The sequence below is a fragment of the Mycothermus thermophilus genome (genome assembly GCF_041956435.1).
Source record: "Mycothermus thermophilus strain CBS 625.91 unplaced genomic scaffold VTJ04scaffold_2, whole genome shotgun sequence".
NCBI classification, from domain to species: Eukaryota; Fungi; Ascomycota; class Sordariomycetes; order Sordariales; family Chaetomiaceae; genus Mycothermus; species Mycothermus thermophilus.
This window is the reverse complement of record NW_027191428.1, coordinates 63,141-82,098: the sequence shown is the minus strand read 5'-3', so window position 1 is coordinate 82,098 and position 18,958 is coordinate 63,141. Positions and strand designations below refer to the sequence as shown.

Genomic DNA, 18,958 nt, shown 5'->3' with positions numbered 1-18,958 from the left:
CAATCCCACGCCGAAGACTCCCCTTTCGAAGAGACCGGGATAGGTCTTGTTGTGCACGGCACTGCGAACATGAAGCGTTGCGCGTGCGGAGAGCGAGGCTTAGCTGGCCCACGTCCTCGTCAACGAAAACTTGACATCGTCCTTTTGTAGTTCCATTTTGTCAAGTCCACTGTGGTAGGGAGCATGTCCCGGCTCCGCGTGGTAGCAACGGCAGAGGTCGAATCCGTAGTACCGGTCGCCTCGCTACGGACGGTGATGTTGCACTATGTCTGCGGGTAATATAGGGCACAAGGTCCGCTGGGAGAGCGGATGGGACGGATGCAACGGTCCGTGGTGTGGGTGACGGGCGGGTGGCAAGCCACTCCCGGGCTTGGTTGGGAGTTCGCGGCTGTTGGACAGAAGCCCTGAGACGACTGATAGGTACTTCCTCTTGAGACACTCAATGCAGGGAGACAGAGGCTCCAGGCCACCAGAGACGATACCTCTCATGTTCGAAGTGACCAAGCTCCTTGAGGATCCTAAGAGGACGTTCGTAAGATCTTAGGGGACGTAACAGCACTCGTTGACAAGGCTTATGGGTGGAGAGGAATGCTGGCCGTTGGACGAATTGTCCTTCATTGTTGATGCCGATGGTGTGAGTTGCAAGAGGAAAGCAGCCAAGAATAGAAAATGGCAGGATCTGTAAGAGAACGACGTGATGAATCGACAAGCAGATTTGTGACGGACGACGGGAGCTGTCGAAAGAAGACCAATCACAGATACAAAACGGGCAATGGAAGAGAAGGGGGCACGTGGAAAGTGCCGGTGATGGTAGGTCAGGTACTATGTAGAAGGAAGGTGGGTGGCGTATCCAGATGGCATACGGCAGGTACGGTAGCACTGGAGTAGGTCTGCACGGCGACCGTTTCCTGTTCCTTCTCGGCTTCCGATCACGAACGGCCCAACTTTACCCCGCACCCAAATTAACACTTTGTAAACTGATGACACCTGTGGCACAGGCAGACGGTGCGTAGAACGCCGCATTCCCAGCGGGAGAACGATCTGTGGATGTCTGGAAGTTCCAGGTTGTCATGTTGGACCAAAAAAGGGGCCAAACAAGGGGGTTGAAGTTGGGCGGTCTGAACAGGCAAAATCGGGGGCTTCTGGCCTTGTTGCCCAAGGCATCAAGGACTCTCCCCGCCCACACCAGGCGCACCCTCGCCAGCCCCAGGCAGCCAACATCGGGTACAGACCCCTCATGCCTGTGCACTCATCGCACGCAATCTTTCCTCCGTAGACCTGGGAAGAACTGACAAACACAAGAGAACGCATGCTGCCTGACGGAGAACGGCACATCGGCACTTGGCGATACTGCATGCTACAACGCAGGCCTATAGCACACAAGGGTTGCGGACTCCCCATGCTGTAAACCGGGAACCTCTCCCCTGTTGTTTGGGTACCCATCTCTCTGGATCAACACAAGACAACCTGGAAACCCGGAAACAACACTGCAACGTTGGAACAACCAACATCAATCATGTCAACCACGTCTACAAGCCCCGTACTTCAGCCGGGCCTGGATGCCCAGACGGCACCGCCATCTGGAAGATGTCACATCCTCCGGCTGCCAGACGAACTGCTTGTCCAGATCCTCGAGCTCCCTCCTGTCCCGTTGTGGAGATACATCTCAGAACGCTTGGTCTCATCAAACTCCGACCCCGACACCACCAAGACAAATCGGCCCCTTCATGTCCATCGCTGGGCCTTGACTCTGGTCTGCCGCCGCTTCAACACCATTGTCACGCCCCTCCTCTACACACAACTTGCCCCGTCAGCTGACGCTGTGCCCTTATTGCATCGGACCCTGAACGCCAACCCCGAGCTTCGACAGCATTGTCGAGAGTTGGTGTTTGATTTGAAGGACCCACGATGGGAGGTTGACCCAAACACCCTGCCCAATGACAAGGAATCAAAACGCCTACTCGACTATGGCATGGAGCTTGCTGGATGGCTTGTCAATACTGAGATCCTCCGTTTCGACGGGGGCCAAGGCTCGGTACTCAGGCAGCTTGCGTTATTTGCTTTGTGCAGCATGTCACGGCTAACACACTTGGCCTTTTCTCAGGTGCCTGGTTGGCCTGATCTAACGTCAAGGAGTGTGCCGTTCAACATGACTGACGACTTCCTTGTCTACCTGTATCCAGACATACAAGCCAGTATTGCTGGGTTCACCAACCTCGAGACATTGGAGATCGTAGGGGTGATAAATCCAGGTGCCTATTACGACCAACTGCTTCTGCAAAGCTTTCTCATGAGCAGCTTTCTCGAATCCGTGGAGGTGTGCTAACCTGTCACTTCATTATATCCCTGTGTTTTTGCTTGCTGACTCAGGATCAGGAGATCAAAGGTCTGAGCCGTTACACAACCCTCTATCTACGCGATCGCGTCGATCTGCGAACTCTTCACGCATACTGCTTGGCTCCTTCAGCCTTGAGGAAATTCAAGTTTTCCGGACCGGAGTGGTATCCCAACGACGAGTTCTTTCGATACTATCGGGGGCAATCACGGACGACGCAATTCTGGCTGGGCATGGTGTGCACCGCGCTCAAGCCCCAGGCCCACTCGCTCGAATCCATTCGCATCGGCAGTGTTTTTGAGCAGACACTGCGAGTGCCGTCCATCTTTATCTTGGACTCGAGGGAATACTTGCTCGATGGCGTCGACTTCACTTGCTTCACTCGCTTAACCTTCCTGAGCCTGTCTTACTGGATGACCGGGACTCTTGCGAGTGAAGCTCTCAAGTTTCTTGCCCCTAACCTCGAAACTTTCGAGTGGAACTTCAACGCCGACGACGGCCGACCTTTGTATCTCAACGACTTCCAACAGCCCGAGGAGAACTTCTTGCGCACGCTTGCCCAGGTTGCTGTCCAGAAGCATATCCCTCTCCGCACCATTTCCGTCGTCTTCTCGCCAAGGCCAGCGCTGGGCGTGTGGCTAAACCAATATTTGGAGCCAGGATATTTGACCAAAACAGATAGAGTCATATGCTTTGAGTATCCGTGGCACCGGATGGATAGGCTAGCTCGAGAGCTGGGCGGTCAAGGAATCAGCCTGGTGTACAACAAACCCACCGTGACAACGGAGGAGTGCGACCGCATCGCTCGAAACGTCCTCGAGCAGAGGAACATCTTCGTGGACGAGGAATGGTATGGGATGAGGATTGCTACGGTGCAGTCATGAAATTATATTGGTCCAGGCCTGGTTTCTAAGTACAGCCAAGTTCCACAAGAAATTTATCCCAATGCATGACGCCCCCTAGAAAGTGTACCCATTAAGTCCCGATCCAGATATTGATTTTCACCGAGGTTCACCTGACGTCCAACCCCACCCGTGCCAAAGGCGCCAACGGCATATACTCATTGCCAGAACAGTTGACGCGCCTGAGCTTGCGACCCAAAAACTTGATCCGTTCTATGACAGGATATGGCCGGTTTGGACCTGAGTCTGGCTTAGTCAGTCAGCCTCGGCTCTCAGCCTCCATCTCTGGCGGCCCAGATGGCCCACCTGGCGCCACCCCTCTCTGTGTATATATTCAGGGCTTCCGGGCCCTCTGGGACTCAGATAGTTTCTCAGAAGAATTAAATCGCTTCCTTCACTTCATTCTGCATATGCCATCGTTCAGGTCTGGGCTCTGACTGTGTCACACGTTCCCATATCCAAACCACGGCCTCACAGACCTTGTCCCAAATGTTTGACAAGAATTGCATGACATATTCAAGCACCTGTCGCCACGTAATGTGGTAGCGTAGTTTTCCTGTCATAATTGGCCCACTGCTCGCGTCCTCGGCCACCTGGAAGTAGCCCGTAGCCACTCCGAGTCCCACAGCACCCGCTACAAAGATGCCGGAATCGTTGATCCATACTTTTACGTGGGCCGTGAACCTGAAAACAGCTCTGAGGATGAGCTTCAGCTTTGAAAGCCAGGAGTCCCGGTTCGCGGCACCATTATTCGAGCTTGGTGCTGTGGATGATGACGCCGGGTCTGGCTGAGACAAGACCTCCTGCAACCTCTTGAGGTGTGCCTCTGGCAGTTGTGGGAATGATGCCCAACACAGACGTGGTGACGCACTCTCGATAAAGGACTTGGCCTTTTCGACGCATGTCCCCAGTACCGTGGAGCACCGTTCTAGGACAAGTCTGTATCCTCGCGGAAGCTGGCTCGGTAGCAGTTGATCCCATTCCCAGATGCTGTGGCCGCAATAGGTTGAGTCGGAGTCAATGAAGATCGTATCAGGCTGGCCAGAACGACTGTCGCCGCATGCAATGATAAAAACGGCCTTGAAAGAGCTGGATATTTGGCAAGCGATCCAGCCAACAGAAGTGCTGGCCAAAATATAGAGCTTGCGCAGGTGTGTCGAGGTGCTTTCAAGGGAGCTGATTTCATCTTGAAGCTTGTCTGGAGTAGTAACCGTGACCCGAGCCCCTATACACAGAGATCGTCTGTTAGGATACAAGGATACTTGTCGTCGTGAATATCGGCACAGGTGTTAATAGGGACATACTCAGGGACGCATTCTTAACCCTGAGCCTCAGGCCATGTGTACTCTCTGGACTGATGACGGCGATCATTTTAATCTCCTCGCCATCATCATTGCTTTCTATCTCGGACCAGACAGCCTCGATCTCGACGTCTTCGCTGACCTTGGAACTTTGGGAGGTCAAGGACCCCGAAGATTTTGAATGTGACATTATGGATAACTCGGCTGTGCAGGATGATGCAGCATGAGTTGATGGCACAAGACGGAGCAAAGGGCAAGCGCTTTAGGACAAAAGGATCTGCTGCGATAGAACAATAGAACAGCAAGAGTGTTATGCTCGGGGTGCAGATGCCAAAAATTGGATATTTATATTTTCTGGTAATACTTTCTTCACTCCTCCACCCTTGTGTGTGCCACATCCATTGGGTCGAGGCTTGTGTGTCTCTCCCAGGCCGTCATCCCCAACGCCCAACCTGAGCCCAAACCATAGTGATACAGGCAGCCATTTGTCAAGCAACTCAAGGTCCCTGGAAGTACAAATAGCACTGGGAGCGTATCTCCATTCCCGTTTGCCCAACTCATCACTATTCCACTAACTTCTTCCTTCCTCACCTAACATGAGATTTATAGCCAAAGTGGCCGAGGGTATTCATCTGATCACGTCGATGGAGTCCTGGGTCTTCCAGCTATTGATCGCAGTCCTATTCCTCCTTGAAGATCGGCTGATATAGGCCAGGTACTTTGAATTGATAAGACGGAAAACTTCTTCCCTATTCCTGCTCCCAAGCGAGGAAGACACTGCAGATACGTGGCAAACTTTGACCACGGGAGATGCAGTTTTGAGATCCCCTCATTTGTCTGGTCGTTGGCAACCTATACCTGCCAAACCTGTTGGTCTGCATCTCGCACTTGATGGGAGGGAAGGATCCGCGTACCAGTGGTCTTTCAGTCATCACACCTGTGCGACTCTTGGGGGAATGAGACGCGCGGCAAGTCGAGACGAGCCAATAATACAACACAAAACCGCAAATCAGCAGCGGCCAGCGGGAGCAACGCTGCACTCCTTCGAGGCGACATTGGGCTCCTATTTGAAACAGGAAAGTTCTGCACTCCCATCGAAGCTGAAAATCTATGCAACAGGGAATAATAGGTACCTGAGGTACCTGCCAACACCCAGTTGAAATCGGTGAATCTTTGCGCTGCTGGTTGCTGGCCACACAGCAATGTCAACCCAGCGCCACTCCATGACAACCATGGACCATTCTTTAATAATCTCCTCGATCTCCTTTGAGAGGACACTCACGCTCTCGTCGGGAGAATGGGCTCTCGCGGCACTGATAGCAGCAGTACTGGCGTACGTCGTGTCTGCGATTCTCGCACGGCGGCGTCTCAGAAACTTCGACGGACCCTTTCTCGCCTCCTTCTCCTACATCTGGATTGCGCGTGTCTTCTTGAGTGGCCAAGCAGCTAACAAGCTGCTCCAGGCGGAGGCCCGATATGGGAGGCACACACGCCGCGGGGCCGGTCCTGGGGATGGCGCCATCTACGGAGGGTCAACGATCCGCATCGGGCCTAATGAGCTTCTCACGAGCGACCCGGAAGTGATTCGCAGGACGTCGGGAGCGAGGACAGGCTACACCCGGTCCAAATGGTACGGGTTCCTCTCGCCGGACCCCTACAACGAGACCATGCTGAGCACCTTGAATGGCGCGCTGCATGACAAGCTCAAGGCTCAAACTGCTGCTGGCTACGCCGGGAGGGATAACCCCCACTTCGAGGCGGATATGGATTATGTCATCTCACTGTTGGTGGACAAGATCCAGACCAAGTACGCTGTCTGCCGCGGAGAGGATGACCGGAGCAAGCCATTCCTAGACCTGGGAAACATGGCGCAGTACTTCACGCTCGATGCGATTGCGAAATTGGGATTTGGAGAAGAGTTTGGACATATCCGCGAGGAGCGAGATATCCACGGACATATCGAGATGTATCACGACGCAGCGGCCGTAGTTACGGCCTCGGCCTCCGTGCCAGTGTTGAGATCCATATTGGGGTCTAAGACCCTGCTCAAACTTGTTGGCCCAAAGCCAACCGACAAGAAGGGGTTGGGGAGGACGATGGCGTGAGTTGTTCCTCTTCACGCTCAGTTTGCGTGAGAAATGAGGGATTGACAACCTCCAGTGCAATCAAGCCGATTATTGCTCAGCGCTTCGCTCCAAATGCGGAGAAGAAACAGGATATGCTGGTCAGCCTTGGAGCGCTTTCACGGCAGGATTACGAGAGAAACTGACAACAACCAGGGCTCCTTCATTCAACATGGCATGACACAGCAAGAGTGCGAAACCGAAGCCCTTCTCCAGATCGTTGCAGGCGGTGACACATCAGCCACCTCAATCCGGGCCATTCTGCTGTTTCTCATGAGCACACCGCGGAGCTATGTCGCGCTGCAATCCGAAATTGACGAGGGCATTCGGACGGGTCGGATCTCGAGTCCTGTGACCAACGCTGAGGCTAATGGTCTGCCTTATCTGCAGGTGAGCATTCACCTCGTCGACATGAACTGGCGGAAGCCAGATGTGGCATGGAACTGACTGACACCTCTCGAGGCGGTCATCTGGGAAACTATGCGGCTGCACCCTCCCTTTGTTGGCGTGCCGTACAAGGTCGTCCCACCGGGAGGCGACACCATCGACGGGAAGCATGTACCGGGCGGAACGCTCATTGCGCCAAACTTTTGGGCAACGGGACGCAACGCGAAGGTGTACGGGCCCGATGCCGAGGTGTTCCGACCAGAGAGGTGGCTCTTGACGACAGCCGGAGGGACTTGCAGATCCGAAGAGGAGCGAGCCGAAATGCGGCGCGTGGCGGAGCTCGCCTTTGGATACGGCCGTTGGGGTTGTGCCGGCAAGGCCTTCGCACTCGTCGAGCTCAACAAGGTGATTGTCGAGTTGGTGCGCCGGTTTGACATGCAACTGGTCTATCCATGGCAACCGTGGAACAGTGTCAACCACAACCTGTTTCTGCAGGATAGCATGTGGGTGCGGGTAACCATGCGGGAGGGAGTGAATGGTGAGTGACACATGTTTCCATCTTCCTGCGACGTACTGTACAGCAAACCCGCACCCCATCCAAAATACACAACTTCTTTGCGGGTCATGTCACCTTTCGATTTCGGCCTGGTCGGTCTATTGGCTTGGACTGTGATGGAGATGGAGACCACCTTCGATCCTTCGGGAGGCGTCCTTGACTGTCTAGGGAGAAGAGCGACGTAACCCTGCATCGTGGTTCCGGCACGCTGGTGCGGCGGAGCAGCCGAAGTGGATTTTCGAAAACCGTTGCATGTTGATTTTTTTTTTGTCCAAGCCAGTCAGTCCCACCTGCAATCTGTCCAGCGAGATTGGGCATTGGTCTTGGGGCTCGGCTTTCATGCCATCTCGGCATGGGAATGCGCAGGCGAAAAAAACAATGCATTCCAGAAAAAGATCGCTCGTTCTTTAACCAGGTTTACACGACCGCTTCAAACAGTTTTCGCTTGTTCAGACTTTACTGTACAGTACGTACTGTGAATGTGGCTGGCCATAGTGAGGTCTCTCTCCCTCGTCTTCACTCTGCCATTACTGACAACAACCTTATCTCATGAGAGCATCCAGATGGCTGGTTCCGTCACACACTAGACCGGAAGAATGAGCGAATAACTCCCTCGCCTCGCGTTTCGTGTGGTTTCTTCCCCAGCCGCCCTCTCCTCCGTGTCCCAATTCCCGGCGTCGGCTTCCCAAAGTTGGACATGGCGGGTCTTGGGGAAAATGGACGCCAAGGCCAAGAGACCGCCCCTGGCACACCATCACCAAAATGATTGGCTTCTGCAAAGAGAGCTTATCTTAAACAGATGAAGCGTCTCTTGGGTCACTCTGCAGAAACCAAGGAACACCCGGCACATGCCTCCTGCGGGCCTGCGGGTTCCTGCGGCACCGCGGGCTATCCCGCTTGGGGAAGTTCTGCCAAGGTGTTTCCGTTGCCGTACCTTGCGTACCTTGCGTCTCACGGAGGCCCCCTTTTTACCCCTTCATTCCCCACGTCTGGTTCACCGCATTCCGGATCTCTTTCAGTCGTCATCGCCGCCTCGAGACATCGCCAACGGTCGTCTCAGTCACTCCTTCGTGTTTCCCGCGCGCGCACACACAAGCTCGAGTCAATCACTCCTTTCAGACTCGAGCAACCACACTCCTTTGCGTCCGCCTTCCTGTCGCTCCTTGTACTTGCCTACAGTTCACTCTCGAGGTCACTTTGTCGGCTCCTCTAGTTACGGAAAGTTCGCTGCTTCAGATCGCACCAGATCGTTCGGCTCTCCCACAGCGCTTCCGTTTATCTCTTCACGGCATCCCTTGGTCTCGGCCATCTTTCTCTTCATCGATTCTGCAGCTCGTCCTGGTGACTTTGCTCTGCAACCGATATGCAACTCTAAGTCCTGGACGACCAAGAGAAGCCCATTCTTCGCAGCAACGACGACGACTTAATCTCAGCTCGGCGCTGCTTCCTGGGCTGTACACCACTCACCACCATGCGGTTACCAACTTCCATTCGCGCCCCGGCGGCCGCCCTCCTCGCCTGGTCGGCCCTCGCGGGCCAGGCCGCCGCGCAGGTCACCACAGATTGCTTTCCCATGAACGAAACATGCCCGCCCAATCCCGCTCTCGGCATGGAGCTCAGCACCTCCTTTGACGTCTCCCCCAACTTCAACATTTGGGAGACCAAGATCGGTCCTATGTCTTACGACCCCGAGAAGGGCGCCATCTTCAGGCTCAGCAAACAGGGCGACGCGCCCACTCTCGTGTCAAAGTTCTACTACTTCTGGGGCCGCACTGAGATTCACATGAAGGCCGCTCGCGGCCGGGGTATCATCAGCTCCGTCATGATGCTGAGCGACAACCTGGACGAGATCGACTGGGAATTCTTCGGCACCAACTCGACGATCGCCCAAACCAACTACTACGGCAAGGGAGTCATCCCTGAGGTCAGCAACGGCGGGTACCACCCGGTCCCGGATGTGCACAATGATTACCACAACTACACGACCGTTTGGACCAAGGATTTCCTCGACTTCTACTACGATGGCGAGCGGGTTCGCCGTCTGCTGCCCAAGGACGCCAATGATACGTACTATTACCCGCAGACCCCGATGCGCTTGTACCTCGGCATTTGGGCGGGCGGTGACCCACGGCTCCCCAAGGGCACCCGCGAGTGGGCCGGTGGTGACACCGACTACAGCCAGGGGCCCTTCGAAATGTACGTCAAGAGCGTCCATGTCGAGGACTACAGCAGCGGCAAAATGTACGAGTACACGGACAAGAGTGGCTCCTGGGAGAGCATCAAGATTCACGAGTGAGTAGCCACCGCTGTTGCATATTGACGTGGCTTGGAAGACTAACCATGATTCAGGGGCAACTCTACCATTTACGAGATCGTGAATGCGCCGCCTGAGAAGACCTTGGCCGAAAAGTGGAACGATCTTCCCGAGTCGGCCAAGATTGCCGTCTACGCAGGCGGGTCAGGCTTCATTGGCCTTCTCGTATTCTCGGCACTCTTCTACTGCATCCGGCAACGGCGTCGCGGCGCGCGCGAGGCCAAGGCTGCCGAAGCCCGTGCTGAAGCCGAGCGGCTCGAGCTCGAACGCTTCAAGAAGGCCGGAGTCGACCCAGACAGCTTCGCTTCTCAGGCATCCGAGTACAACGCCAAGGAGATGCGCACCGGCGGCATGGCCGACGGCGACAGCTACAGCGTGCCGCCCTCTCCTTCTCTGGGCCCCACTCCTGCCTCTCCTCTCGACCACAATGGCGGCCTGCCTCCCATGGCTCCTTTGGCAGCCGGCGCCATTCCCCGCGGAAACACGTCCAGCCCCGGTCCCCAATCTCCCCGCTTCCCACCTCCGGGTAGCCCTCACGGCGCTCCCCCCGGCTACTACCCAGACCGTCAGGCCAACCAGTCTCCGGCGCCGTCTCTTGGTGGCCCTCCGCGCAGCCCGACCTTCCCCAACATGAACGGCCCCGGCAGCCCGCAGCGCTCCGCAAGTCCCGCGCAATACCCGCCCCGGAGTCCCCCTGCGGACGGCTACGGTCCTCCTGGCGGATATTATGGCCCTACTTCTGGCGGCGGGTTCAGGTAGTAGTAGTCATGGGATGAAGCGAGCGGGGTTGTTGTGGCGTTGATCATTGTTGTCAAGCATTTCAAGCTCCAGGGGTTGTGGTGCTACACGGGAAAGGGATCGATCTCGAACTTTCTTTGTCTCTCTCTCTCTGATTTGGTCTGGTTCTGTGGATCTCAGAGCCTGAAGCGCGTCGTTTTTTTTGGATTACCTCTGGATGGTTGTCAATTCGGGTGTGATATCCCCAGCAATATCATGTGCTTTCGCTGAGCTTTTAGACGGGTGCGAATGAGAATCGGGTTTTCGTTTGGGAGTCCTAATAGATTATATGCCTCGATTGGCCAAACTTGTGATTTTCTTGATGGATATCTCGTGATTCAGTTGGAGAAGAATTGGAACAGAACGAAGGCTCCCGAGGTCCAAAGCCGAAGGCCGGTGCCTCCGGTCCCGTCCCGTCCAGCCCCAGAGAGACGGAGTCCACGCCCCACCTTCGGAGTCAAGGCTCCCCGGCCGGCACACATCCGACGAACAGGGGCAAAAATCTGGGAAAACAAAGAAAAATCTTCAACCCGGTATAACACTCCGTTTCCACGGTACCACCTCCAACCCACATCGGGCGAAATGATGAGCTGTCTGCCTGGCTAGCTCAATCGGTAGAGCGTGAGACTCTTAAAGGATTTCCGATGGATTCTCCGTCATCTCAAGGTTGCGGGTTCGACCCCCGCGTCGGGCTCAATTCCCGTCTGGACGCCTGCTTTTTTCTTCTTTTACGATTTTTCGGTTTTTGTTTCTTCACGTGTTTTGTTTGCTTGCCGTATCTTCGTCACTCTGGTTTTTCGTATGGTGTTGGTGCTCTCCGCTGTTGGAGACCTGGCGACTATACTCAACCACACCTCTCTCTGTTCCCTCCCCAACCGAAGACTCAAGTGTTTGTGTTCGCTGCTGCTGCTGTCAGGATTCACACAAGATGTGATTGATATCTACGCACTCAAGTCTAGCAAGCATGATGAGGCATAGCTTCCCATTTCTTGTCCTGGTCTCTAGTTCCATGCACCCCTTCCAACCATGTCATGGGATATTGCACTTTTCAACGGCATGTTTGATAGAGTAGGTCTTATGAGAAGGTTGTCAGAATCTTGACATATCTTGGGCCGCTTAAGGTTCTGTCGCTCCTCAGATATAATGATGATAAATCCCCATTGTTTGTTCGTACTTCACTACATGAGGCTCAAAAGCGTCTCGTACAAGTCCACCTTGGCGCATGCTTTGCCGATAGCGAAGACTAAAATCGCATTTCCCGACAGAGGTCGGTATCACAAGCTGATCAAGAAAGACGACTAGCCCCTGCAAGCCCTGGTTGGAGAAAGGCTCCGCCCCCTCCGGTTTCCTCAAAGCTGGGACAAGGTTATGGGCCATGACAGGTAGAGGCCGAAGGCAGTGTTCCAACAACAGATGGCACGAGGAAGGCTATGAAGATATCGCAGGGACAATTACGCAGGAAAGGCAAGGCATGTTGTACCCCTCGGCCTCAAAGTTTGTGACCATCGGGCCCAACCTCGACGATCTGGTCAATGCCTTCATATGGCGGCAGGTCAAAATCGTACTTCTTTGCGATGGCAGGCGTCACGAACCTTGGGGAGAACAGTCAGCATAACTCTCAAAGCAATGCCGATCGGAGCATCGACTGTGGAACTTACCGGCCACCGATGAAATGACGCCCCTTGAAGAACTTCACCAACGGTTTCGGTGCGGTCAAGCTCACCAGGACGTCCGGGTGGAAGTTGCTGCCGACGCCGGACTTTGGCGGGCCCTGTTCAATGTCCCACGACGAGGGGGCGTCGACTGACGTCACTGGGACCTTGGCCTCCGCCATGGCATTGATGACGGCCGGGAATGGCTCGCGCACTTCGCCGGAGAAGCTGAAGCCTGGGGTTGGGGTGTCAGTTCGCGTGGACAATGTGGCTTCGGAAGATGGGGATGTGCCAACCGAAGATGGCATCCACCACATGGTCTGCGGACTGCAGGGCCTTTGGGAAGTCGTCGACAAACGGAACTTCGAGGTCTTCGAGCTGTTTGGTGAGTCGCTGTTGATGGTGGCCCGGTTGTCAGTACGCAGTGCGGCAGGACAAGAGTTGATCAAGGGAATCAACTGCAAGAATGACATCTTCATCAGGAATAAATCCTCACCTGATACAGCTCGTTCTTGGGCCGCTTCGGATAGTAGATGCTGGGTTGGTAGCCATAATGACGGAGATGACGGGCAGCAACGAGGCCATCGCCCCCTGGATGCTCGAGTGTCAACGCTAAGAGGAGCAATGAAACAACATTGAGAAGCTCAACGTACCATTGTTGCCAGGGCCGACTGCAACAAGAATCCGTGGACCCTTGCTCAGGGGGTGAACGCGGTGAACTAAGCATGTCAGCATTCGTCGTCTACATTGAAGTTCTTATGAGCCGAGAATACAAACCAACTTGGGAAACGGAAAGACCCGCCAGCTCCATGAGCTGGTCAATAGAGAAGGCCCCCGTGCTCATCAGCTCGCGGTCCAGGGCCGCGGCGGCCTTTGCTGAGAGAGTCTGGCCACTGGCGTTAGCAACCGTTCAATATCAACTTACGATGAGATACTATATCACATATGTAGGTTCAAACATTACCTTGATGGCCATTTGGAACTGAGGAGAGAATGTAAAAGTCAGTGGTGACTACCAGTGAATGAAGCTTGGGAGAGATGCTGTCCAAGAGTGAATAGCAACCCAGGTGAGCTGTGAAAAGCTAAGCATCAATTGACATCACCGTAGTGTGTTCAAGATTTGAGTCCCAGGTTGTCTGACATCCAGCCAACCCCCGCTGCCCCTCCTGTAAACGGGACGGCGACATCATCGGCTCAGCGAAGTGGAGTGGTCGATCGGGCCCGGAAGGACCCACTTTGACCCACTGTCCCGCGCGATGCGGCGCCGAAATTTCCATGCATGCCGACAACCTCTTTGGTCTGTGCACCTTGGAGATCGCAACTCCATCAGAGAGCTCTCAACACCTACCACCCCAAGCACGGCAGTCTCCGAGAACTGCTGACCTCAATTGCGCCACAGCACCACAGATTACGGTCGTCCAAAAGGAGAAAGGAACCGCTGGCACAATGGTGGTCAAGATCCGGCTCGCCCGTTTCGGGCGCACGAACAAGCCCTTCTACAACATCGTCGTCGCCCATGCCCGGTAAGGAGCTGCTCAGCGGTCCATCTTTCAGCCGCCGCTGCGAAAGCCCCCTGCCCACATATCTCCAACTCACAGCTAACTCGACGTCACCTCCTCAACAGCACCGCTCGCAACAGCCGACCTCTCGAGGTCCTCGGCACCTACGACCCCATCCCCAAGCCAGACCCGTACGACCCCTCGGGCCGCCTGCACAAGGACATCAAGCTCGATATTACGAGGGCGAAATACTGGATAGGTGTTGGAGCACAGCCCACCGACACCGTATGGAGGCTATTATCATATGTATGGGCGTTCCCCGTGTCCAATTCGTCCCTCTACATGTGTAGGGTCTGTTCCACCGAAGAGTTTAGTCTGACATTGTTGTCTGCGAACCAGGTCGGCATCCTCCCACCGAAATACCCTCGTCCCGGGACTGCATCCACCACAACAACCAGCACGTCGCAGCAGTCCGGAGCGAGCCAGGCATAACCAGGTCCGAGTTGGGATTGAGCCGGTTCCAACAAGAAGCTTAGTGTTCGTACATTCCTTGACTCTCAGGCGAACGATTGGTCCAACTATACACGACATACCTACCTCGGCCACGGCATGTACAAAAGGCGTTTTGTCGGTGTTATTCTTCCCTATGATATGTGTTTCTTTTTTAGATCTGGGCGTGTACGATAAAAGAGGATATGCCTTGACATTCTCCAAAGCCTCATGACTCCAGTCATGGTTTCACCACGTGTGACTGTCCTAGCTTGTTGAACAGCTCCAACCATAGCAGTCTCCTATCTCTCCCACGACCACCAAGAAAACTAGTAGGAAGACATCAAAGCCAATCGACATTGCAAAACTCCGCATACAGCATCCATCGCCATTCAACAAATAGGGAACATGCCTTATCACATTGCAGGTTGTACCGAGCCCATACCATCCCTATTGCTGAGTGTCCATTCTACCAATCCATCCAAACCCTCCCAACCCCTACCCAGAAGCAACAGACTCCAAATGCAACAACAGACTCCCCTCCTTCCCAGACGCCATAACTGAACTGATGGTATATTATCCACTCCTCGTTATACCCTCATATTGTCACCCCACACTGTAAATGCAACGCAAACCCACAAGCAAATCTAAAACTCTGCGTCTATCTCGAGATTGTCTAGGCAGGCCACCGGTCTTCTGGCGGGACCGGTGCAGAGAGAGAGCGGTCAGTGGGAGAAGGCGGAATTCATGATCAAGCACACAATCATGACACAGACTCCATAAATCGACAAGGACAGCGCCAGCTTCCGGAGCAGTCCTGTCTCGAGGTGCTCCAGGTCCCAGCGCCACTTGCGGCGCCAGCGGGACCACGACGACCGACGGGCGCTTGCTCCGCTCGCCGTCGACCGGAGGCTCGCCACGCTGGCGGAGAGGAGGCCTGAATTGGCCAAGTCTCCTGCATCGTCCGCGTCCGCGTCATCATCATCGGCATCGACGGCGAGATCAACATCATCATCCTCCTTGGACAGCCGCTGATGGTAGATGCTGTCGGGATCGCTGATTTTGTAGTAGAACAAGCCTGGCAAGATGAACGATATGGCCGTGGATCCGGTGCTGCCAACATAGGCGAGAACGCGGTCGAGACTCGACACCTCCAGCGCCGTAATATAGCTGAGGATGAGGATGGCGCTCGTGATGAGGGCGAAGCGGAGCTCAGACATGGCGACGACCGGGGGGCCGCCATGGCTATCGGCGACCACAGTAGCCGCGGCTGATGGCAATAGCGGTTGGTTGCCTGGGCCCGCTGGGCGCTGGCCACCATTGGGGCGCCAACGGAGGACGGCGTCAATGGAGGCGCGGCAAGGATGGATTTGGAGGGGGATGCTGAAGGTCACCAGGGCTACAATGGCGGCCTTGGCAATGGTCGAGGCAACCGAGGGAGGATCTAGAGACGTGTCAGCGTCTGGTTCTGGGCCAGTGAGCGCCCTAGGGTTACATACACATGCCAACAATGTTCCCCTTAACGGCGTTCCCAAAGGTGAGATAACCGGTGATAGCAACCAGGATGTAAATGAACGCCGCCGAGCCAATGCTAGAGGCAATGACAGCCACAATACTGCCCGGGGAGTTGTCCTTGATCTCGTTGACGATGGAGAACATCTATACCTTATTAGCAAGAGGGTTGTGTACAACTGGCAAATTATACCCACATTTTGGTGGCATGTGTACGCAAAGATGACGACCGGCAAACTGCTAAGCGCAGCTACTGGGCCCTCCCACCTAATCAGGCGAATATCCCGGTCGTTGGGGATCTCATCAGCGGCAAAGTGGTAGACAACCAGAATGATGAGATAGCCAATGGCAACCAGGGCGACCATGCTCGTGTACTTCAGCGAATCGAGCCTCTTCGGGAAGCTGAGCGGAATGATAAAGACCAGGAAGAATGCCGTGATCCAAAATTTTCGGTCGCTCAGGAAGTCAAGGCCCGAATCGAGAGCACCAAAGGCTTCTGCCACTCCCGGCATAAGGTCGCCAATGATGATCATGTAGGACACGCCAACTCCGAAGCACTTGATGGCAATCGCAGCATCAAATACCACAGCGGCATTAGGGTACGTGATCTGAGACAAGGCGAAGAAGGAGGATGTTCCCCGGTCCAGGTAGCGAGCACACCGGGCTTGGAGATACAAGCCGAACGCTGACGTCAGGCCGCACCAGATGATGAGCAGGACTCCGAGAGTGACGCCGAAATGCGACATGGCCGCGGGCATCGCAAGAGTCCCAGCGCCAACAACTATAGACCATCAGAAACCAGCGCCCAAGTATTTTTCCCAATCCTTATTAACACATACTGGTGTTGACGAGGTTGATGTTGCTGCTCAACATCGAGGCATGGCCGGCGCCAGCCTTGGGGTTGCGGTGTCGACGCGGACTGCTAGACGATGAGGTCAGTGTTTGGACCTTCAGAATCGCCAACGGGCATCAACTCACTGCGGCATGGTTCCGGCGGCTGCACTTCCCGAGGGGATGCCAGGCGCCAGAGTCGAGTAACCCGTCATCTAGCCTGGCGACAGGCGCTGCTTCTCAGAAATGTGGTTGATGGCTCCGGTAAGAGGTCAAATGTCGTAGAATAGGTAGAGCGATATGCTATGGGCCTGGTACCCTCGCCATGGGAGGAGCTAGATAATAGGTGTTCCTTGTCCGCGCAATGGTGAAAGGGTTCAAAGGGCGGGCTGTCGGGCTTATCGATTGACTCTTCGGATCTGCTGGATCAGAGGAATAGAAAGAAACTGCAGATGGTCTGGCGTCTTTCGTATGTATGAAGGAGGAAAAGCACGGTCGTTGTGCTTCTTAGACAATTAGGCGGGATCCTGTGACACCTTCGAGGTTCTTGCACCAGCTCGAGTCGAGGTGGATGAACGTCGTCATTAGGTCCAGCCGATACGACAAGGCGGAAACCGATCAGGTGGCCCAGGAACAGCGTGCCTGAACGGGGCGGGCAAAGACGTGGGATTGCCAAGCCTGCGACTTGGTGGAGACACCACAAACGGCTGCTGACGGGCCGTCCAAGGCCACCGGCGACACCGGCGAGAAGGGCACGTGAGCCTGCAAAACAGAGAACTCCGTTTCCGCCTGCAAAACGGTCGACTCAAGACTTCTCCGTTTGCCGCCGTTTTCCGTGGATAGCCATTCAACCAGCCCCCGGACACTTTGGTCGTCCTCCAAGATGTCCAACCAGTACAGGTGCAAATATCCCGATTGTGACGCTCAATTCGGCACTGAACATGGCCTAAGGTATGTCTCGCAAGAAGTTTTAAAAACTTTTATCACCAAAAGTTCCCATGTTCTTTGATCCACAAGAAGCGCTGCCAAGCAGAAACCCAAACGGTGCCGCCAAAGGGGTCTGGCCATTGCGGACTGCCAGAAAAAGGAACCGCCAAGAGAAACGGCGCTGGGTGATACGTAACGCCAAGAGTTCATATGCTAACGGGCAGCCAGGGCACATGTTCACAACGACCATGCTCCCTACTTCGACTCAGATTCAAACCAAAAGACCCTCTGCACTGATTGTGGTCTTGTCTGTGCAAAGAACAGCTACAACCGTCACTGGAGCAACAAGCATGGGGAAGGCACTCGTCGGTGCTACCGGAGTGGTTGCAGCGCGGTCTTCGCTCGCCGCGATGAACTCGCTTCGCACATGGAGTCTGCCCATGGCAATGAACTCCGGGAGGGTCTCCGGCTATGGGGTTTGGTTCTCTCTTTATGATGAAAATAGCCAAAGAGGTGCTGACAGACCTTACAGAACACCTCCAGGCCCTACAAGCCATAAACCTCAACACCACTGCTACCAATCAAAACAACGAGACAGTTGCCCCTGACATCGGATTCAACTTCCAGGTTCTCAACTATGACACCCAGGATAAGGGAATTGGGGACAATGTTATTGTGAACCATCCTGGAAACAACGCAAACAACCGGGCAGATACCTCCGGCATTGGGTTTCCCTCCCAGTTTCCCGAGAATAACACCCCAGGCAACACTGTTGGTATGGTCGACCCTGTACTCAATCTGAACAACCAGCTAGCCACCTCTGGCGATTGGTTCAACTTCCAGCTCCCCGGGTTCAACTTTCAAGACACTGGATATTTCTACCCCGACCTCTCTGCCAACCCTCCTGGCCATCTTGTCGCCATCCATTCTGGCAATATCCTGGCCAACCTGGACCTCCAGGGCGATGGGACTACTGCCATTGCTCCTGGAAATTCTGTTGCCATCCACTTTAGCAATGGTCCAACCAGCTCGAATCCCCATGACGGTGGAGCCGAGATTTCGGCCGCTATCCACGACAAAAATGCTCTGACCAACCCTAACCTCCAAGGTGATGAGAACACAGACTTCGGCCAGACTTCTGGTATGGACGTCGATGCGGACCTTTCCATTGCCCTTCCCAATGATGCCAATCTTCAGCCTCGCCGCAACGTCGCCTCAGACAACAACGGACAGGGTTATACACAGGAAGTCTATCGCGATACCCTCCGGGCTCTTTTACGCGCACAGGGTATTCACGCACCTTGAATGGGGGACATGCAGACGCGACCACCCAATTTCGTCACAGGGATTTCG

The 18,958-nt window shown here is 54.7% G+C and overlaps 9 protein-coding genes and 1 non-coding gene across 10 annotated transcripts; 7 read left to right on the top strand and 3 right to left on the bottom strand.

Moving 5' to 3' along the window:
* Window positions 1-1,516: 1,516 nt before the first annotated feature.
* VTJ04DRAFT_2153 (uncharacterized protein) lies at window positions 1,517-3,219 on the top strand (the record flags this gene model as incomplete). Its single annotated transcript, XM_069359911.1, has 2 exons — window positions 1,517-2,317; window positions 2,377-3,219. 2 exons carry the CDS (start codon window positions 1,517-1,519, stop codon window positions 3,217-3,219), a joined length of 1,644 nt encoding a protein of 547 aa, XP_069220674.1.
* Window positions 3,220-3,450: 231 nt separating this feature from the next.
* VTJ04DRAFT_2152 (uncharacterized protein) lies at window positions 3,451-4,728 on the bottom strand (the record flags this gene model as incomplete). Its single annotated transcript, XM_069359910.1, has 3 exons — window positions 3,451-3,483; window positions 3,717-4,462; window positions 4,542-4,728. 3 exons carry the CDS (start codon window positions 4,726-4,728, stop codon window positions 3,451-3,453), a joined length of 966 nt encoding a protein of 321 aa, XP_069220673.1.
* Window positions 4,729-5,770: 1,042 nt separating this feature from the next.
* Window positions 5,771-7,594, top strand: VTJ04DRAFT_2151 (uncharacterized protein; the record flags this gene model as incomplete). Its single annotated transcript, XM_069359909.1, has 4 exons — window positions 5,771-6,639; window positions 6,699-6,762; window positions 6,818-7,051; window positions 7,124-7,594. The coding sequence occupies 4 exons, from the start codon at window positions 5,771-5,773 to the stop codon at window positions 7,592-7,594; spliced, it is 1,638 nt and encodes a 545-aa protein (XP_069220672.1).
* An 858-nt stretch (window positions 7,595-8,452) lies between these two features.
* VTJ04DRAFT_2150 (uncharacterized protein) lies at window positions 8,453-9,031 on the top strand (the record flags this gene model as incomplete). Its single annotated transcript, XM_069359908.1, has 1 exon — window positions 8,453-9,031. One exon carries the CDS (start codon window positions 8,453-8,455, stop codon window positions 9,029-9,031), a length of 579 nt encoding a protein of 192 aa, XP_069220671.1.
* A 44-nt stretch (window positions 9,032-9,075) lies between these two features.
* On the top strand, window positions 9,076-10,677 carry VTJ04DRAFT_2149 (uncharacterized protein; the record flags this gene model as incomplete). Its single annotated transcript, XM_069359906.1, has 2 exons — window positions 9,076-9,896; window positions 9,954-10,677. The coding sequence occupies 2 exons, from the start codon at window positions 9,076-9,078 to the stop codon at window positions 10,675-10,677; spliced, it is 1,545 nt and encodes a 514-aa protein (XP_069220670.1).
* Window positions 10,678-11,291: 614 nt separating this feature from the next.
* Window positions 11,292-11,389, top strand: VTJ04DRAFT_t45. Its single transcript has one exon. It is a non-coding gene; the product is annotated as a tRNA-Lys (tRNA).
* Window positions 11,390-12,184: 795 nt separating this feature from the next.
* Window positions 12,185-13,323, bottom strand: VTJ04DRAFT_2148 (uncharacterized protein; the record flags this gene model as incomplete). The annotated part of the gene is made up of 7 exons (XM_069359905.1): window positions 12,185-12,287; window positions 12,354-12,582; window positions 12,644-12,740; window positions 12,844-12,938; window positions 13,001-13,066; window positions 13,125-13,233; window positions 13,312-13,323. 7 exons carry the CDS (start codon window positions 13,321-13,323, stop codon window positions 12,185-12,187), a joined length of 711 nt encoding a protein of 236 aa, XP_069220669.1.
* A 299-nt stretch (window positions 13,324-13,622) lies between these two features.
* VTJ04DRAFT_2147 (uncharacterized protein) lies at window positions 13,623-14,338 on the top strand (the record flags this gene model as incomplete). Its single annotated transcript, XM_069359904.1, has 3 exons — window positions 13,623-13,870; window positions 13,972-14,152; window positions 14,246-14,338. The coding sequence occupies 3 exons, from the start codon at window positions 13,623-13,625 to the stop codon at window positions 14,336-14,338; spliced, it is 522 nt and encodes a 173-aa protein (XP_069220668.1).
* Window positions 14,339-15,060: 722 nt separating this feature from the next.
* Window positions 15,061-16,893, bottom strand: VTJ04DRAFT_2146 (uncharacterized protein; the record flags this gene model as incomplete). Its single annotated transcript, XM_069359903.1, has 5 exons — window positions 15,061-15,779; window positions 15,835-15,994; window positions 16,045-16,628; window positions 16,687-16,769; window positions 16,826-16,893. The coding sequence occupies 5 exons, from the start codon at window positions 16,891-16,893 to the stop codon at window positions 15,061-15,063; spliced, it is 1,614 nt and encodes a 537-aa protein (XP_069220667.1).
* Window positions 16,894-17,561: 668 nt separating this feature from the next.
* Window positions 17,562-18,910, top strand: VTJ04DRAFT_2145 (uncharacterized protein; the record flags this gene model as incomplete). The annotated part of the gene is made up of 3 exons (XM_069359902.1): window positions 17,562-17,629; window positions 17,834-18,081; window positions 18,138-18,910. The coding sequence occupies 3 exons, from the start codon at window positions 17,562-17,564 to the stop codon at window positions 18,908-18,910; spliced, it is 1,089 nt and encodes a 362-aa protein (XP_069220666.1).
* Window positions 18,911-18,958: the final 48 nt, after the last annotated feature.